General features: G+C 43.7%; 1 protein-coding gene across 3 annotated transcripts in view; it reads left to right on the top strand.

Annotated features, from left to right (window-relative positions):
• The window catches only part of FTO (FTO alpha-ketoglutarate dependent dioxygenase), a 440,820-nt gene that overhangs the window by 414,711 nt on the left and 9,760 nt on the right, over positions 1 to 16,349 (top strand). The window contains exon 10 of one of the 3 annotated variants that reach the window (XM_003916875.4): positions 1,093 to 1,646. The exons of the other annotated variants lie outside the window; for them this stretch is intronic. Coding sequence (XP_003916924.2) covers positions 1,093 to 1,121 — 29 coding nt within the window. The 3' untranslated portion in view covers positions 1,122 to 1,646. Of the gene's footprint in view, positions 1 to 1,092; positions 1,647 to 16,349 lie in introns of those variants that run through there. 3 annotated transcript variants of the gene reach the window in all.

Here is a 16,349-nt window from a genome sequence, read left to right as displayed (position 1 = left end):
CCACAGGCCCTCTTTGGACTGCCATATTGCCAGCTCTTCATAGTATTGACTCTTCAGTCTTAGCCAACCCACACTTGTTGATTCCTTCCTAAAAATCAGACTCTGCTAGCACCACAAAGTCCCTGTCCTCAAAATCCTATTGTTAATCAGCATTTCTGGTTTCTGTCCTTTGCTCATTTTAATACTGAGCCTGAGGATAGGAGTGCAGCGTGGTGAAAGAAGCAATAGTTACCACATTTGCAAAGGCACATACCCCAAAGAGAAGTTTTTAATATGTCACACCCATTTTATAGATGGGGCAATGGAAGTCCAGATGGGAGAAGTTATTTCAGGTGAATTATAGAAATTGGATTTTGAGTTTCTGGTATGTGTTGAGCTTTGGGAAGATTGTGAACATTCTTAAGCCCTCCTCCCAAGTTCACCTTCAACATCCTAAAGCATGTTGAAGAAGAAGGTGGTTCCAGGTCACTTACAAGAACAGGAACAGCCTCTCCCTCAAAATTTGAGCCCAGAAATGAGAACCTCTGTTACTCTAGAAAACAGTGTGTGTGCTATTGTTTTTTCCATGAGTCACAAAGATCCACAAGATACTGGTGATTTTACATATTATTAGAGCCACTGAAATTTATGATGCAGGATATTAACGTCAAAGAGGCCAAGATGCATCGTTCAGAACACTGGCAGGTCAAGCACAAACCACTGTAGTAAAATCAAAAGCTGGAGTCAGCAAAGTATAGCCCACAGCCAAATCTGGCCCATCCCCGGTTCTTATAAAGTTTTATTGGAAAGCAGCCATGCTCATCAGTTTATGTATTATCTATGGCTGTTTCCAACTACAGTGGCAGAGTTGAGTGGTTGCAAAGGACCATAGGGCTCTCAAACCCCCAAATAGTCATTGTCTGACCCTTCATAGAACAATTTTGCTGACCTGTAGCCTAGCTCCAAGGATTGGTGTATCACCTGTGGTCGTGCCTATTAAGCAATTAACGTCATGTCTAGTACTTGGTAATGACTCAGCGTGTATCAATTACGATGATAAACATCATCATGGCATCCAAACCAAAATACTCATGCCAGCATCTCTCTGTACAGAAACATGGGAAAAACAGCGATGCTATTAAGGAGCAAAATGGACCCAGGAGCAAAACCTAAGGCTCTTTCTGAATTAAAGAGGCCCAAGTAAGGTAGTGAGAGGACTATGGAAAGCCTTCCCAGGAGGATGGAGAGCCACGCTCCCGGCTTTCAGGTTCAGATGTCTCCTCTCAACAGAGGCCAGCTCTGCAGGGAAGCAGGCTGAGCTCGATCTTCCCTGCGTTAGAATTGCTCAGCGGGCGAAGCACTCCTGAGCCCTTCGCGTTGCGGAACAGCGGGAAGATTATTCCAACGCCTCATTAGGAAAGGTGATCATCTGGTCTGTGGTTTCTTTTTCGGTGGGGCATGGGATGGGGGTGAGTGTCATGCTTTCTAAGGCACAAGGCTGACTAAAGGGTGTCCTATTTATAAAAGTCAGTAAAACACAGCAGCTTCCTATTCTGTGCTTATTACCCAGAAGCCCCTGGCTCTTAGAGTTTCTATTAAGATGTACCCCATAAATATATACGCCTCCTATGTACCCACAAAAATTAAAAATAAAAAAATTGAAATCACTCATTTATGCTTGGTGTTATGATTGCAACTAAGAATCCTGGAGTGAGCTGGTTACAAAGTGAGCCCGACTTTCCATGGATGCACCATCCCAGGGTGCGCCGGGAGCCCCGCTGTCCGTGGAGGCACCGTCCCAGGGTGCGCGGTGAGCCCCGCTGTCCGTGGAGGCACCGTCCCAGGGTGCGCGGTGAGCCCCGCTGTCCATGGAAGCACTGTACTACCGTGCGCTCCTCCTTAGAGCTCTCTGCACTCTGCCTTTGCTGCCCACACTCTCCAGGAGCACCTTAGTTGGATCTTCACTTCCTTACTGCCTCTCTTGCCACTCGAATCCTTAAGTCACTTGTAAGACACTCCACGTTGATCATTTTCATTTGTTCTGTAACCAGAGTGTTTATGAACACAATTTTACTTGCCAAATTTGGTTTCCATGTTGGACTAGAGGAACTAGAGGGCAGGACTTACTGGATCAAATTTTTACTTCCATTTTATGACATCCCACAGGACTCAAGACTTCATGTCCCCCAGATTATTTGATCTTCAACAACTGTCAATCCAGCTAACTTTTATCTGACACATAATAGGTGCTCAATAAACATTTGTTAGCTGATTATTTGCTAAAGCAAAATTGATCTCATCTCAGCAGCCCCTGCTTTAAGATCTCCTCTAGTTCACCCTTCCCTTTGGGTTTTCCGACCACAGCTTGCAAGACTGTTTGAAATCTTCCCCTACCTCTTACAGTTTCACCTCCCAAAACTTGCTTCTAACCTTTGTTCCAGTTACACCCAATTTTGTACCACATCCTGAGTTGTTTCATGTCACCAGTGCTGTGTAAGGTGAGTTGACCACGATCCCAGTGGAACCTGAGCAGCAGATAAGAGGAGAAAGCTGAGAATGGGCGAAGCTGGGGGGAATTTGGTCAGCGAAGTTAGTGTCTCAAAGCGACACTTAACTGAGGAGGTACCGACATGATAGACAGGTGTCTGAGCTGGTGCTTTGGTCATGACAGCCAGTGGGGTCTGCAGAAGGTCTTGTTCTGTCTTAATTAAAGGAGTATGAGGAAGTACTCCAAGCAAGGCACTGCAAGGCCACAGTCCAGCTCTCAGAGAGCAAAATCACAAAAGACAAACTGCTTTGGCCAATGGAGGTTGAGGGAACACTGGAAGAACTTGGTGGACATGGACTTGGGGCACTAAACTGACATCAGATCCCACTGTGCTACTAAGATGGTGGAGTCACTTCATAAACCTTTTTTTTTTTTTTTTTTTTTTTTTTTTTTTTTTTTTTTAGACAAAGTCTCACTCTGTCGCCCAGGCTAGAGTGCAGTGACACAATCTCAGCTCATTGCAACCTTCACCTCCTGAGCTCAAGAAGTTCTCCTGCCTCAGCCTCCCTAGTAGCTGGGATTACAGGCACCCACCATGCCTGGCTAATTTTTTGTATTTTTAGTAGAAACAGGGTTTCACCATGTTGGCCAGGCTAGTCTTGAACTCCCAACCTCAAGTGATCCGCCCACCTCGGCCTCCCAAAGTGCTGGGGTTACAGGCATGAGCCACCGCACCTGGCCCCATCGTAAATATTTAACTTACGAATTCAGTTACCTGTGCTCAGCAAACACACACAAAAAGGCAAAAGAGCATAAGGGTTCCATCCCCAAACTGCACTCAGGGATTGCACAGCCTGGAGTGTAGGAAGATGTGAGAACAGAGAATCTCTGTTTTCTCATTTGGGAAGCTACTACGTGGCTTCTAACTCAAGCCAGAGACTTCACATTGTGCTCAACTGAAGAACAACGATCTGCTCCTGCACCTGACAAAGAACTATCGAGACATTTCACTGAAGAGGATACACAGGTGGCAATATAAGCACATGAAAAGATGATCAACACCCTTAGCCATTAGGGAAATGCGAGTTAAAACCACAATGAGAAATCAACACACACTTCTGAGAATGGCTATAATTTTTCTCTGTTGAGAATGCAGAGATGCTGGATCACTCACACATTGCCGGGGGAGAATGTCAAATGATATCGCCACTTGGAATAATCATTTGGCAATTTCTTCTAAAACTAAACATGACCCAGCAACTGTACTCTCAGGCATTGTCCCAGAGAAATGAAACCTGTATCCATGCAAGACCTGTACATGAATGTTCATAGCAGCTTTCAGAAGCGCCCCAAGCTGTAAACAACCCGAATGTCCTTCTGAGTCATTAGTTACATTTTGGTACATCCATACCCTGAAATACTACTCAGCAATAAAAAAGGATAAACTGTTAGATGAATGTCAAGGGAATTATGCTGAGAAAAAGATCCAATCTCAAACAGGTTTATGCTGTATAATTCCATTTACATAACCTTCTCGAAATAACAAAAATATAGAGCTGGAGAACAGAATCCTGGGTGCCAGGGCTTAGGGAAAGGAGGGAGGGGGTGGGCGTGGCTATAAAGAAGCAGCAGCACAGGCCCCTCGTGATGGTGAAACAGTTTGTATCTTGATTGTAGCAGTGGTTGCATGAATCTATACATAGGATAAAGTCATGTAGAACTGTGCGTATGTGCACACGTGCACACACACATATACACCATGTGTGTGAAACTAGTGAAATCTGAATCAGCTCTATAGATGGTCCCAATGTCAGTTTCCTGGTTTGGATATTGCATTATAGTTATAGAAGATGTTACTGTCTGGGGAAACTGGGTGAAGGCTACATGGGACCTCCCTATATGTATATTTTTTGCAACTTCCTGTGAATCTATAATTATTCCAACATAAAAAACTGAACAATGAAACTGACCGGGAGAGAGCTTACTGGCTTCCAACCTGGCAGCTCCCTAGGGGATTCTCATGAGTAGTTTCCACTGTACATAACTTCACGCATGGAGCCCTCGTAAGATGGGACTGCTCTCTGGGAGCACAAGTGCACATCCACGCTTTGTTCAAGCAGATTGACTTCCCTGGGCTCCTGCTGCTGTGTCCTCATGCATCCTGCTGGGAGGATACTCATTTCCCCATTCATTGGGAAGAGACTCTTTTGGATGAGGTAGGATGTTTGGTCACAAGGACCTTTGGTAATCTGAAATGTCCTTTTAGTTTATTTTAAAATATTTTTGGGCAAACATGTAGTATTTAATTTTTTTTTTTTTTTTTTTTTTTTGAGATGGAATCTCGCTCTGTCACCCAGGCTACAGTGCAGTGGTACAATCTCAGCTCACTGCAGACTCCACCTCCTAGGTTCAAGCCATTCTCCTGCCTCAGCCTCCTGAGTAACTGGGACTACAGGCACATGCCACCAAGACTGGCTCATTTTTGTATTTTTAATAGAGACGGGGTTTCACCATGCTAGTCAGGCTGGTCTTGAACTCCCACCTTGCTCTCCCAAAGTGTTATAGGCGTGAGCCACCATGCCCAGCCTTTTTGCAGTTTTAACGTCTCTGACATCAGAATGCAGCTTACAATGATAGCATGTCATAGTCTAACTGGTAGTGTTTTATTTTTTCTTTCTTAGTGATACATAAAATGATGGTGTACCTTACAATTGAAGGAGTCTTTGTATCAATGAAATACGGTATCCAAAGTCTTCATAGTCATTCATTCTCAAGAGCTCCAAGTACAGATTTCAGCTGGAGAGTTAGTAAAGATGTAACGTACATTCTTGAACCTCCATTTGGGGTTAGATGACACTGGGGTGGGGTGTAAGGTATTGAATCTGCAGTTGCATCTAAGTTCATGTGTATTGGATGGTGGGAATTTTTTTCATTAATGTATAATTCTTACTCTTCTTTTTAGAATTACTTCTTTTCTGTTCCTGCTTCTCGAATGCTTGCTGGGGGATTTCTTTTCTTTTGAGAATGTTAAACACAATAATAAGGAAAGAACTTCACAGTGACTCCGTCTTTGAAAACTGATATTAAGGTGAACATCTAGTGGAAATTTGGGGTTTGCTGGGCTGCCACAGGCAGTTTGCATTTAAACGAGCTGCAGCTTTGATTTAAGAATCTGACTTGATGGGTAATATATCTAAAGCAGAAGATAATATATATAGTGTTTCCATCAGAAATATCAAGTTCTTTGTGCAACGTGTTTATTTCTCTGAGTGATTATGTATTTAATAAATAATGTGTTTCAATGGGTATTATTTTCATTTCAGTGTTTAATACTTCTACAATATGTCTCAGATTCGGGGTTGAATGGCACCTGATAAATTACGAGCTGTTATTAGCTGCTTTCTTGTTGCATCTTAATTATTAGGTTGAAAAGCAAGGGCAGACTTTTATAAGCATTCATATTTTCTGTTTACAAGGCTTTTACTGACGTCTAATAAATTTAATTACCTCTAATAAGAAGAGGAAATGAAGTTCTATTTAGCAAATTCATAGCTTTGAAATGCATCTTGTAGCTTTATGAGCATGGCAAGCTCCAGGAAGGTGAAAGCTATTTAAGGAGCTGTTGCTGGGTTAAACTAACTGCAAAACTGTTAAATTATTTTTGTTTCCATTTTATTGCTTAACCTCCAGGGTAAACTTCGGGCTACCTGATAAAGCAGCCACTGCGGAACTTTAAACTTTACATGCTTTACCCCACAGGGCCGAAGCGGGCTCCTGTATTAAAGCTACATTTTTCAAACATAATTTTAAATTTGGAAATTGATTGTGTCTTGACCTACTTATTTCCAAGAGCTGTTCATTCCCGACTCCTTTGTTTTGCTCATATTATAAATCTATTGTTCTTTCAGGAGGGCCCCCAGCTGCTAAGGGGGTGGAGGGAGGAATCAGTGCAGGGAAGATGAGCTCATTCTGCCAGCACCACCATCATTTGAATCAGATCCACCATTAACTGGGACCCCGGCTGTAGAAAAAACACCTCGGGTCCGTGAGCGTCCACTTCCAACAGCGGGGCTAGGACAGAAAGAAGACTGCTGGCTTAGTAGGGTTGTGTTTGGGGAAAGAGGGATCCTACAAAGTATTTAAAGGCTTATTTTATAGGGCATCAGATAGTTAATTTGGATTTATTTTTTGGTCCAATATCTTCCCAGATAATACTTTATAAGCGTCTAGGTTTCCATTTATTGTAGTCTACTGGCAGACAGACCCTTGGCAGAAAAAAACACGCTACTTTGTGATAGCTCTTTCTTTTCGTGGTCTTTCTTTAAAACCTAAAAATAAGCCAGGTATTAACAGGAAGGTCTTGTGAATCAATGATCATCTCTGAAGGTGTCCCCAGCCCTGAGGCCTGCTCTCACTGGGACAGCTGCTCTCCTCTGAGGAGCTGCCTCGGGGTCCGTCCTCAGCTCCTTCTTGGTCCTCATCACACGCTCCCCATCCCTCCAGCCGAGGGGTCACATCCTGCAAGAGTTTAAGACGAGTCTAGGCAACACGGCAAGACCCCCATCTTTAAAGAAAATAAAAATTAGCCCAGTGTGGTGGTCCCTGCCTGGAGTCCTAGCTACCCAGGGGTCTGAGATGGGAGGGTCACTGCAGCCCAGAAAATTGAGGCTGCAGTGAGCTGTGGTCACACCACTGCACTCCAGCCTAGGCAACAGAGTGAGACCTTGAAAAAAAAAAGAAAAAAGAAAAAAAAAAGAAAGAAAGAAAGAAAGAAAGAAAGAAAAGAAAGAAAGAAAGAAAGAAAGAAAGAAAGAAAGAAAGAAAGGAAGGAAGGAAGGAAGGAAAGAAGACAAGACAGAAAGAAGGAAGAAAGAAGAAAGAAAGAAGACAAGAAGAAGAAAGAAAGAAAGAAGAAAGAAAGAAAAGAAAGAAAGAAGAAAGAAAGAAGAAAGAAAGAAGACAGAAAAAATATACAGAAAAAAAATTATTTTCTTTAGAAATGGGGTATTGCTTGTTGCCTAGGCTGGTCTTAAACTCCTGGCCTCAAGTAATCCTCCTGCCTTGACCTCCCAAGATGCTGGGAGTGCAGGTGTGAGCCACTGCACCTGGCCTTTGAGCATATGCATGTTTGCCATTTCAGTTTCTTTTTTTGAGAATTGCCTGTTCAGATCTTTCAACATTTAAAAAATCTCAGTCCTTTTTTTATTGATTTGTGAGAGCTCTTTGTATATTGTGGAGCCACTGCACCTGGCCTTTGAGCATATTTTATATGCATATTTGCCATTTCAATTTCTTTTTTTGAGAATTGCCTGTTCAGATCCTTTTTTATTGATTTGTGGGAGCTCTTTGTATATTGTGGGTGTTATCCCCCTCTCTGTTGTATGTGTCACAAATATTGTTTTCCAGTCTATTATTTATCTTTGAATGCTGTGATTAGATGGCTGAATGAACAGTTGTATAACAGATGGACATTTTCGATTTCAAAGGGAATGGAGCCATCATTTCCCCTGGACTATCCCACTTACTTCTCCAGTAATCATTAGTGCTGTTTGTCAAAGACTTCTGGCTTTCCACCTTCTGAGAACGTGGTAAGATTGCACTTCCCAGCCTTAGGTAGGACACATGATGGGTTCTGGCCCAAGAGTTTTGAGCAGAAGTATCATGGGTTGCGTTCAAACTAAAGAATTTACTTGCTGGTGCAAGAGCTTTGGACATCTTTTTCTCTGTTGTGTGCTGCTCTGTCAGCTGGAGTCCCCGGATGAGTAGGGAGAGCCCTTTTGACAACCCATGATGGATCGATAGCATGAGTGAGAAACATGGGGGGTGCTTGTTACCTAGTATAACCTAGTCTAGCCCAACTGACATACCTTCTGATCTAATCTGAACTCCAATTATAACTATTCCTGGAGGAAAGGAAAAGGAAGCCTAGTTTTCAGTTACCAAATTTCTTTTCTTTCCTTTGTAAAAAAATGTTTTGTAGTAAAAAATATGTAATATAACATTTATCATTTGTTTAGGCCAGGTGCAGTGGCCCATGCCTGTAATCCCAGCACTTTGGGAGGCCAAGACAGGCAGATCACCTGAGGTCAGGAGTTCAAGACCAGCCTGGCCAACATGGTGAAACCCCGTCTCTACTAAAAAAAAAAAAACAAAACCCAAATTTGCCAGGCGTGGTGGTAGGCACCTGTAATCCCAGCTACTCAGGAGGCTAAGGCAAGAGAATCGCTCGAACCCGGGAGGTGAGGGTTGCAGTGAGCTGAGATCATGCCATTGCATTCCAGCCTGGGAGACAAGAGTGAAACTCCATCTCAGAAAAAAATTATCATTATTAATATTTTTAAGTGTACTACTCAATGAAATCAAATACATTCACATGGTTGTGCAACCATCACCACTATACATCTCCACAACTGTTTTTATCTTCTCATTCTGAACTTTGTACCCATCAAAGAATAATCCCCATTCCCTCATCCCTCCAACCCCTGGTGACCACTCTTCTACTTCCTATCTCTGTGAATTTGTCTATTCTAAGCACCTCATGTAAGTGGAATTGTATCGTATTTGTCCTTTTGTGTCTGGCATATTACACTTAGCATAGTATCTTTGAGGTTCCTCTCCGTTGCAGCATGTATCAAAATTTCATTCCGTTTTAAGGCTGAATCATGTGCTGCTGTCTATTTTTTTCCATATTCTACATTTTGTTTGTCCATTCATCCTCAATGGACATTGAGGGTTCTTTATACCTTTTGGCTACTGTGAATAATGCTGCTATGAATATGGGTGTACGGAGACTTGTTCGAATCCTGCTTCCAATTCTTTTGTATATGTAACCAGAAATGGAAGTGCTGGGTCCTACGGTGATTCTATGTTTGGTTTCTAAGGATTCGCCATACTGTTTCCTACAGCAGCCATGCACATGGGTTCCAATTTCTCCATCCTCACCAACTCTTGTTTTCTGTTTTTTTTTTGTTTTTTTGTTTTGTTTTTTTTTAAATAGTCATCCTAGTGGATATGAAGTGATATCTCACTGTGGACCTGATGGTGTCTTCTCAACCCTTTCTTTGCCAAGTAGGAATGAAGCCATAGTTATCCCTGTCTCTACAGGTCGGAAAAATACATTCAGTTTGACTCTAAGTAGAAAAGCACCCCTTGACAAAATTATGATATGGATGAATTCAGGCTCTTCTACCTCTTCTTCCTGTGTCTTACGCCCCTTTCCAAATGCCCCTTTGAACAATCCCTGTTCCTCACTGAGGACCTCATTTACACTAACAAGAGACTGAGACCTCCCAGAAATGTTTGCTGTTTAAACACAGGGAGGGAGGAATCCATTGCCAATGGCGCAAGTTCAAGATTCCGTGAGGAAATATTTTGGGGGTGGGGAACCCCTGAAATTGAATGCCATGGACAATAATGCCTCCCGAGAAGGATGCCCCCTCCCCACAAGCCACATCCTGAGTCACAGCTCTACCTATTCATCGCGCTGCTGTTTGATTTACTGTATTTGGAGTTAGGCTCTCCTGGATGTGCTATTTAAGTGACAGCATGATTCTCTGACTTTACCCGGAAGTTTCCCTGGGAACCCATAAAGCCCAACTATAACATTCAGCAGCTTTACTGGAGTTGAGCCTATAATCGGACTGAAATGGAGTTCTGATGTTCTGGAATGTTCTTAGGCTCTACCAAGCGATGGCTACGTGCAGGATCTCGGAGGCTTGATCTGGGCACCGTGAGGTAAAGGCGTCAGGATATAGACCCAGGCTCAGCATGTCTGGTCTGTCAGGCCTTGTCAGATTCCATCTTCAAATAGGACACTCATTAGCCCTGGAAGCACCCCAGAGTGACAGACAGAGTGGCCCCAGGGCTACTTAGCCGTGTGCCTTTGGGCATGGAAGCTGGGGGCTGCCACTTCCTGTCCCCATAGGAGGTGGGGGTGTGGAGCTGTGGCCGGTGAGACTGAGGCTACAGGAAGGTTGGCCTCCCCAGCTCTGGTCAGTGATTTGGTCCTAAGTAGCTCTGCTTGGCTGTTACAGGAGATAACTCTGATAGAGCCGGGTCTAAGGAGTGGAGATTGTGGGGGTGATTTCTGAAGCAGTTGGCAGCTCAGGATAGGCAGTGCCCCCTCCTCTTTCCTCTGAGGTACTGTGGGCAAGAGCCATGCTGACCTTGTGGCCCCACTGTCGCCTGCTTCTCCTCTCTCCGTTCCACCTTGGATGCCTCTCACTTGGCTCCTGGGCACCTACTGAGGCTCCAGGGCAACATCTTTGCCATGAAGAAGAACCATCATGGGGAAAAGACATTTTCTTTTCGGTCTCTGCTCCAAAAGGACACAAGACCCCATCCTATAATTCCTCATAAGAAAGCTGAGACCACACAGCAATGAAGGCTGAAGTTTGAGCAAGGGTTTGATGACAACTACAGGGACCTACAATATCCAAAAAGAAAACCTAATGCTAAAACTCAGACTCTCTCCCTAGAAACCAGGGGTCCTTCCACTTCACAAGGGAGGCTACGTCTGCCACCTCTTTCTGTATCCCCCACTTTGCTACCCAATGCGGGAACCAGACAAGAAGTCTCTTCCTGATGGTCCTCTCTTTCCTCACTCCTGGTCCGAAGTCCTGACTGTTGAGCTCTTGTAAGAAAATGTGTTTTAAAAAATCAGATAACATCGTTATAGTTTCTGCAGAGATAAGCATTGTTCTTTGTGAGGCCAGCATTTGACATGAAGAAGCAGATGTCTTAGCGTCTCATCTATGACATGTGTCCCTGGATGACTGTACTACCTCAGGACAGTGAGGGAGGGTCTTATCCTAACATCAGCATGAATTAACTTGCCCCCCACAAGGGTTCCCTCCCACAGTGGGAGTTACCTCAAAGGCCAGCCCAAAGACCTGTCCTTGGAACTGCCAAGAGTTCAGAAACACTGCAGTCGAGTTGCAAGCTACCCTGCTAATTCTTCCTATTTCTCAACTACAGAATGGCCAGTTGCCCCACAGCTGCAGGGAGATAGCAACCAGATCGTTAGATTGGATCCCAATGAACAGTCCAATCCACTCTCCAACAGGCTTTCACTGAACATCCTCACCTCCTGCTACGTCCTGGAAGGACCCTGGCCCAGATAAACCCACTTTAGTAGAAAGAAAGAACACAACAGAAATAATACGATGTGATTCATAATCAAAGACCAACTCAGAAAAGGAGACTTCAGTTAGCAAGAAACGTGTCATAGAGCCATATTTTAGAGTACATTTGCTCTGGGAATTTGTAACAGTCTTAGAATTCTAGAGTTGGAAGGATCTTGGAAACCAACTATTCTAATTCCTTCATTTTCAAGGAAGGAGGCTGAGATCTCAAACAGTGATATGACTTCCCCAAGGTCAAACAGAACTGGGCCTGGTGCTTGGGTTTGCTGACTTCTGGTTCTTCATGTGTATCATGGCAAAACTGGTGCTCTCAGTGGGAGTTGGCACCTGAGGCTTTAAAGGATGCAGAAGGATTCATCTTACCTGAACTCACTGGGGCTTAAGTTGGCTGGAAGCAGTGTGAGCTTCCTCTGCTTCTGAAGACCCAGTCCTGACTCATTTGTGACTGGATCATTTGCCTGGCAAGCCAGCAGCATCCTGGCCAATCTCCACCCTCTCCCTCTCCCCTTCAATGCACCAGCAATCTCCCTCACACCCAGCTCTAATCGATGTCATGCCTCCACTCAGGTCCTCCCAGTGACTCCTACCACTCTCTTGGGATCTGCTTAAGTTAGTGGATGCACTTTTTTCCTTGACTAAGACTTACATTGATCCTTTTTATCACTGCCAAAGAGGTTACTTTCTGAAAATGGAGATATATTTCATACACCAAAAAATTCATCCTCTCAAAGTGTTCAAGTCAGTGATTTTTAAAAATTTTTTATGGATACACATTTGTACATATTTGTGAGGCATGTGATATTCTGATACATGCATACAATGTGTAATGATCAAATCAGGGTAATTAGGATATCCATCACCTCTAACATTTTTCATTCTTTGTTCTGGGAACATTTCAAATCTTCTCTTTTAGCTATTTTGAAATATACAACAAATTGTTGGCAACTGTAGTCACCCTACTGCACTATCAAACCCTAGAACTCATTCCTTCTACCTAATTCTATGTTTGTACCCATTAACCACCCTCTCTTCATCCCACCTTCCACTGCTCCCAGCCTCTTGTAACCATCATTCTGCCTCTACCTCCATGAGATCAACATTTTTAGCTCTCACATATGAGTGAGAATATGTGATATTTGTCTTCTGTGCCTGGCTTGTTTCAATTCAGTGATTTTAGCACATTCACAAAGCTGTAACATCATCACCGTTATCTAACTTTAGAATATTTTCATCACCTCCAAAACAAATCCCATACCCATTAGAGGTCACTTCTCACACCCACTACCTTACAGCCCCTGGCAACCATTTATCCATTTTCTGTCTCTCTGGACTTTGTTATTCCAAACCTTTCATATAAATGGAATCATATAATATGTGGCCTTTTGCATCTGACTTGTTTCCCTTAGTACAATATTTTTGAGGTTCCTCTATGCTGTAGCATGTATCAGTACTTCGGTGCTTTTTTATGGCTGAATAATATTCTGTTACATGGCTAGACCACATTTTGTTTATTCACTAACAGATGAACACTTGATTGCTTCCACTTTTTGGCTATTATAAATAATGTTGATATAAATATTCATGTACAAGTTTTTGTGTGGACATATGTTTTAAGTTGCCTTGGATGTACACCTAGAAGTGGAATTCCTGGGTTCTATAGTAGCTGTGTGATTTAACTTGTGGGGGAACTGCCAAACTGTTTTCCAAAGTGGCTGTGCCATTTTGTATTCCCAGTAGAAGGTTATGAGCATTCCAGTTTCTCTGTATTTTCACCAACACTTATTATTTCCCATCTTCTTTATTATAACTGTCCTATAACTGGCACAGGCGTTGTATGACAGGAAATGGGGATGAAGACCAAACATATATTTCACAGCATGTTTTCAGGTACTTATTTGCCATTTGTATATAATCTTTGCTTATCTTTTTTTTTTTTTTTTTTTTTTTTGACAGAGTCTCACTCTGTCACCCAGAGTATAGTAGCATAATCTTGGCTCACGACAACCTCCATCTCCAGGGTTCAAGTGATTCTCCTGCCTCAGCCTCTTGAGTAGCTGGGATTACAGGTGTGCACCAACACGCCCAGCTAATTTTTGTATTTTTAGTAGAGATGGGGTTTCACCATGTTGGCCTGGCTGGTCTTGAACTCTTGACCTCAAGTGATTTGCCCACCTTGGCCTCCCAAAGTGCTGGGATTACAGGCATGAGCCACCACGCCTGGCCCTTTGCTTACCTTTTAATTGAGTTGTTTCTGTTTTTATTGTTGAGTTGTAAGAGTTCTTTATATATACTGGATATTAGTCCCTTATCAGCTGTAAATATTTTCTCTCATTCTGTGGGTTGTCTTTTCACTTTCTTTATAGTGTCATTTGAAGCACTAAAGTTTTTAGTTTTGATGAAGTCCAAGGTATCTGTTTTATTTCCTTTGGTTGCGTGTGCTTTTGGTGTCCCATTTGTCCAAAGGTTTTTAAGAGCCCCCTTTATTTTATTTATGTCCAAGACAATACTGAGTGACATTGCAATGGTAATGGCACATCTCTGTAGGCATCGCCTCTTTTTGGTTGTGCTGATCAGGGCTCCCAAAACCGTCTTAAGGGAGGACATAGAGGGGTTACACTATGGGGGCATGGCTGAGCAGCTGCTTCCAAGGGGTAGGTGGGAAAGCATTCAAGCAACAAATTGTGGGCCATGATGAGATCCAATTTCAACTCTCTTTTATTTCATTTGAGAGGAGCAAGTACTTCCTATTTGCTTTAAAACATTTAAAGGATAGATAGACAGAGACAGATGTCCAGCTCTCCTCTGGGGGCTTTTTTGCATATTTGGCTGGTCTCTTGGCTTGCATTTGATTGAGGTTTAACCAACTGACATCTTCTTCTCCATGGACAGCAGACTTTGGGGGTAGAAGTGGCAGAAGGGCCTTCCCACTTGGCCCTTGCCTCTAGTCCTGCAGCGGATTCTGCTAATCTTGGTGATTCAGGGATATTTCCTCTGTCCCACTCTCTGCAGGGTAGACTGTCTGAGCCCTTGTGTCAGTGATAGGTTTTGCCCTCCTGATTCTAACAAAGCCCAACTGTAGGTCCTGGTGGATGTCACTCAGAGAATGACTCAGAGTCCTCACAGGGTCCTTTGGGGAACCTAGTCTGTCTTAGAGTAGGAAGGACCCAACGGGAGCCCCGATAGATCTTAGGACTCTGGAATTTGGGGGATTTCTGTCGCCTGCTCAGGGAAGTCATCTTGCTTTCTCCATTGGACTAAGATCCCTGCATTCTGACATTCTGATGTGTAGGGTTTAAAATCAGATGGTTGCTTTCTTCTATCTGTGCTTTTTGTTTTTTCCCCCCCTCTTTTTAGAGTCTCACTCTGTCACCCAGGTTGGAGTGCAGTGGCACAATCTCAGCTCACTGCAACCTCCGCCTCCTGAGTTCCAGCAATTCTCGTGCCTCAGCCTCCCGAGTAGCTGGGACTACAGGCATGTGCCACCACGCCCAGCTAATTTTTGTATTTTTAATAGAGACAGGGTTTCACCATGTTGCCCAGGCTGGTCTCAAACTCCTGGCCTCAAGCAGTCCACCCACCTTGGCCTCCCAAAGTGCTAGGATTACAGGGTTTTGGTTCTTTCCCATCCTGGTCCAAGTCCCTCTGCCAGCTTCCAACCAGCAGCCTGGACACAGCCAAAGTTCCAAATTCGCTACGAAAATAAATGAAGTAAGGCCTTCGAAGAGGAAAGCCCTGGTGGTTTTTGAGTGAAGCCTTTAAGTCCACTACCTTGTGGCTTGGCCAGTGGGACGTGCCATTGAGTAGATCTTAGAAAGAGGAGAGCTAAGCAGGGGTTGGCCAAGAAGGCACTTCGAATGGAGAAGGAGGATTTGATGGATTTGCCGCCTAATGTGATGGATCTGTCATGTTCCCAAGCCTCACGCCCACATCCCTAGGATGGATCATGCCATTGAAAAGTGAGAGATGAAGCACCCTGCCTCCTTCTCATTTATTAGGACTTAGAGAAAATGAATCTGATCTGGAGCTCTCTGGGGTCAGCACTGGACTCATTCCTTTTTAGCTGGGAGGTGGTGGATTTGGAAAGGTTAGCATCCATCTAGTTCCCCAAAGCTGTTAGCCAGCAAGCTCGGAGGCCCAGGAAGTGGGGGAGGGGAGGTTATGGGGGAGGGACGCAAGGAACCACAACATTAGGGAATGAAGTTTGCTGTTTGACCCTCCTGGCCATGAAGGTTAAGGGGCTCGTGACAACTGATGATTTCTCAAAGGCATTTTGTTTGCAGATGGCTTTCTAGTGATTTAGGCAGGTTGTTAGTGGATCGATACTTTTCTTAGGAGTTCCTGAAATCCCTGACTGCTTAGTAGTTGAAACTAAGCAGTTATTTCTAGCAATTGTGCCCAATGGTAGAGAAGCCACCTTGCTATTTATAGCTGCCATCTGACAGCCCGCTATGTGACAGACACTACACTAGATGTTTTGTGAATTTGTATCTTTAGTTTGTATCATTTTGTAGATGAGTCAACTGAAACTCAGAGGAATTAAGTCTCTTGAGCACTGTCCTATGATCAAACTGCCCGAGCCGGAATAGTCCCCCTGCTTGTGAGGTTATATAGGGCACCCAAACCTGCTAAGCCTCCGTTTCCTTATGAGTTAAATGAGATAAGACATGCTAAGTCCTTGGCCCTATGCCTGGCATGTAGTCAGCTCTCAATAAATGACAGCTGAGGTGTAGTGCAGACTA

This window comes from Papio anubis, chromosome 18 (genome assembly GCF_008728515.1).
Source record: "Papio anubis isolate 15944 chromosome 18, Panubis1.0, whole genome shotgun sequence".
Taxonomy (NCBI): domain Eukaryota; kingdom Metazoa; phylum Chordata; class Mammalia; order Primates; family Cercopithecidae; genus Papio; species Papio anubis.
This window is presented reverse-complemented; position numbering and strand designations above follow the sequence as displayed.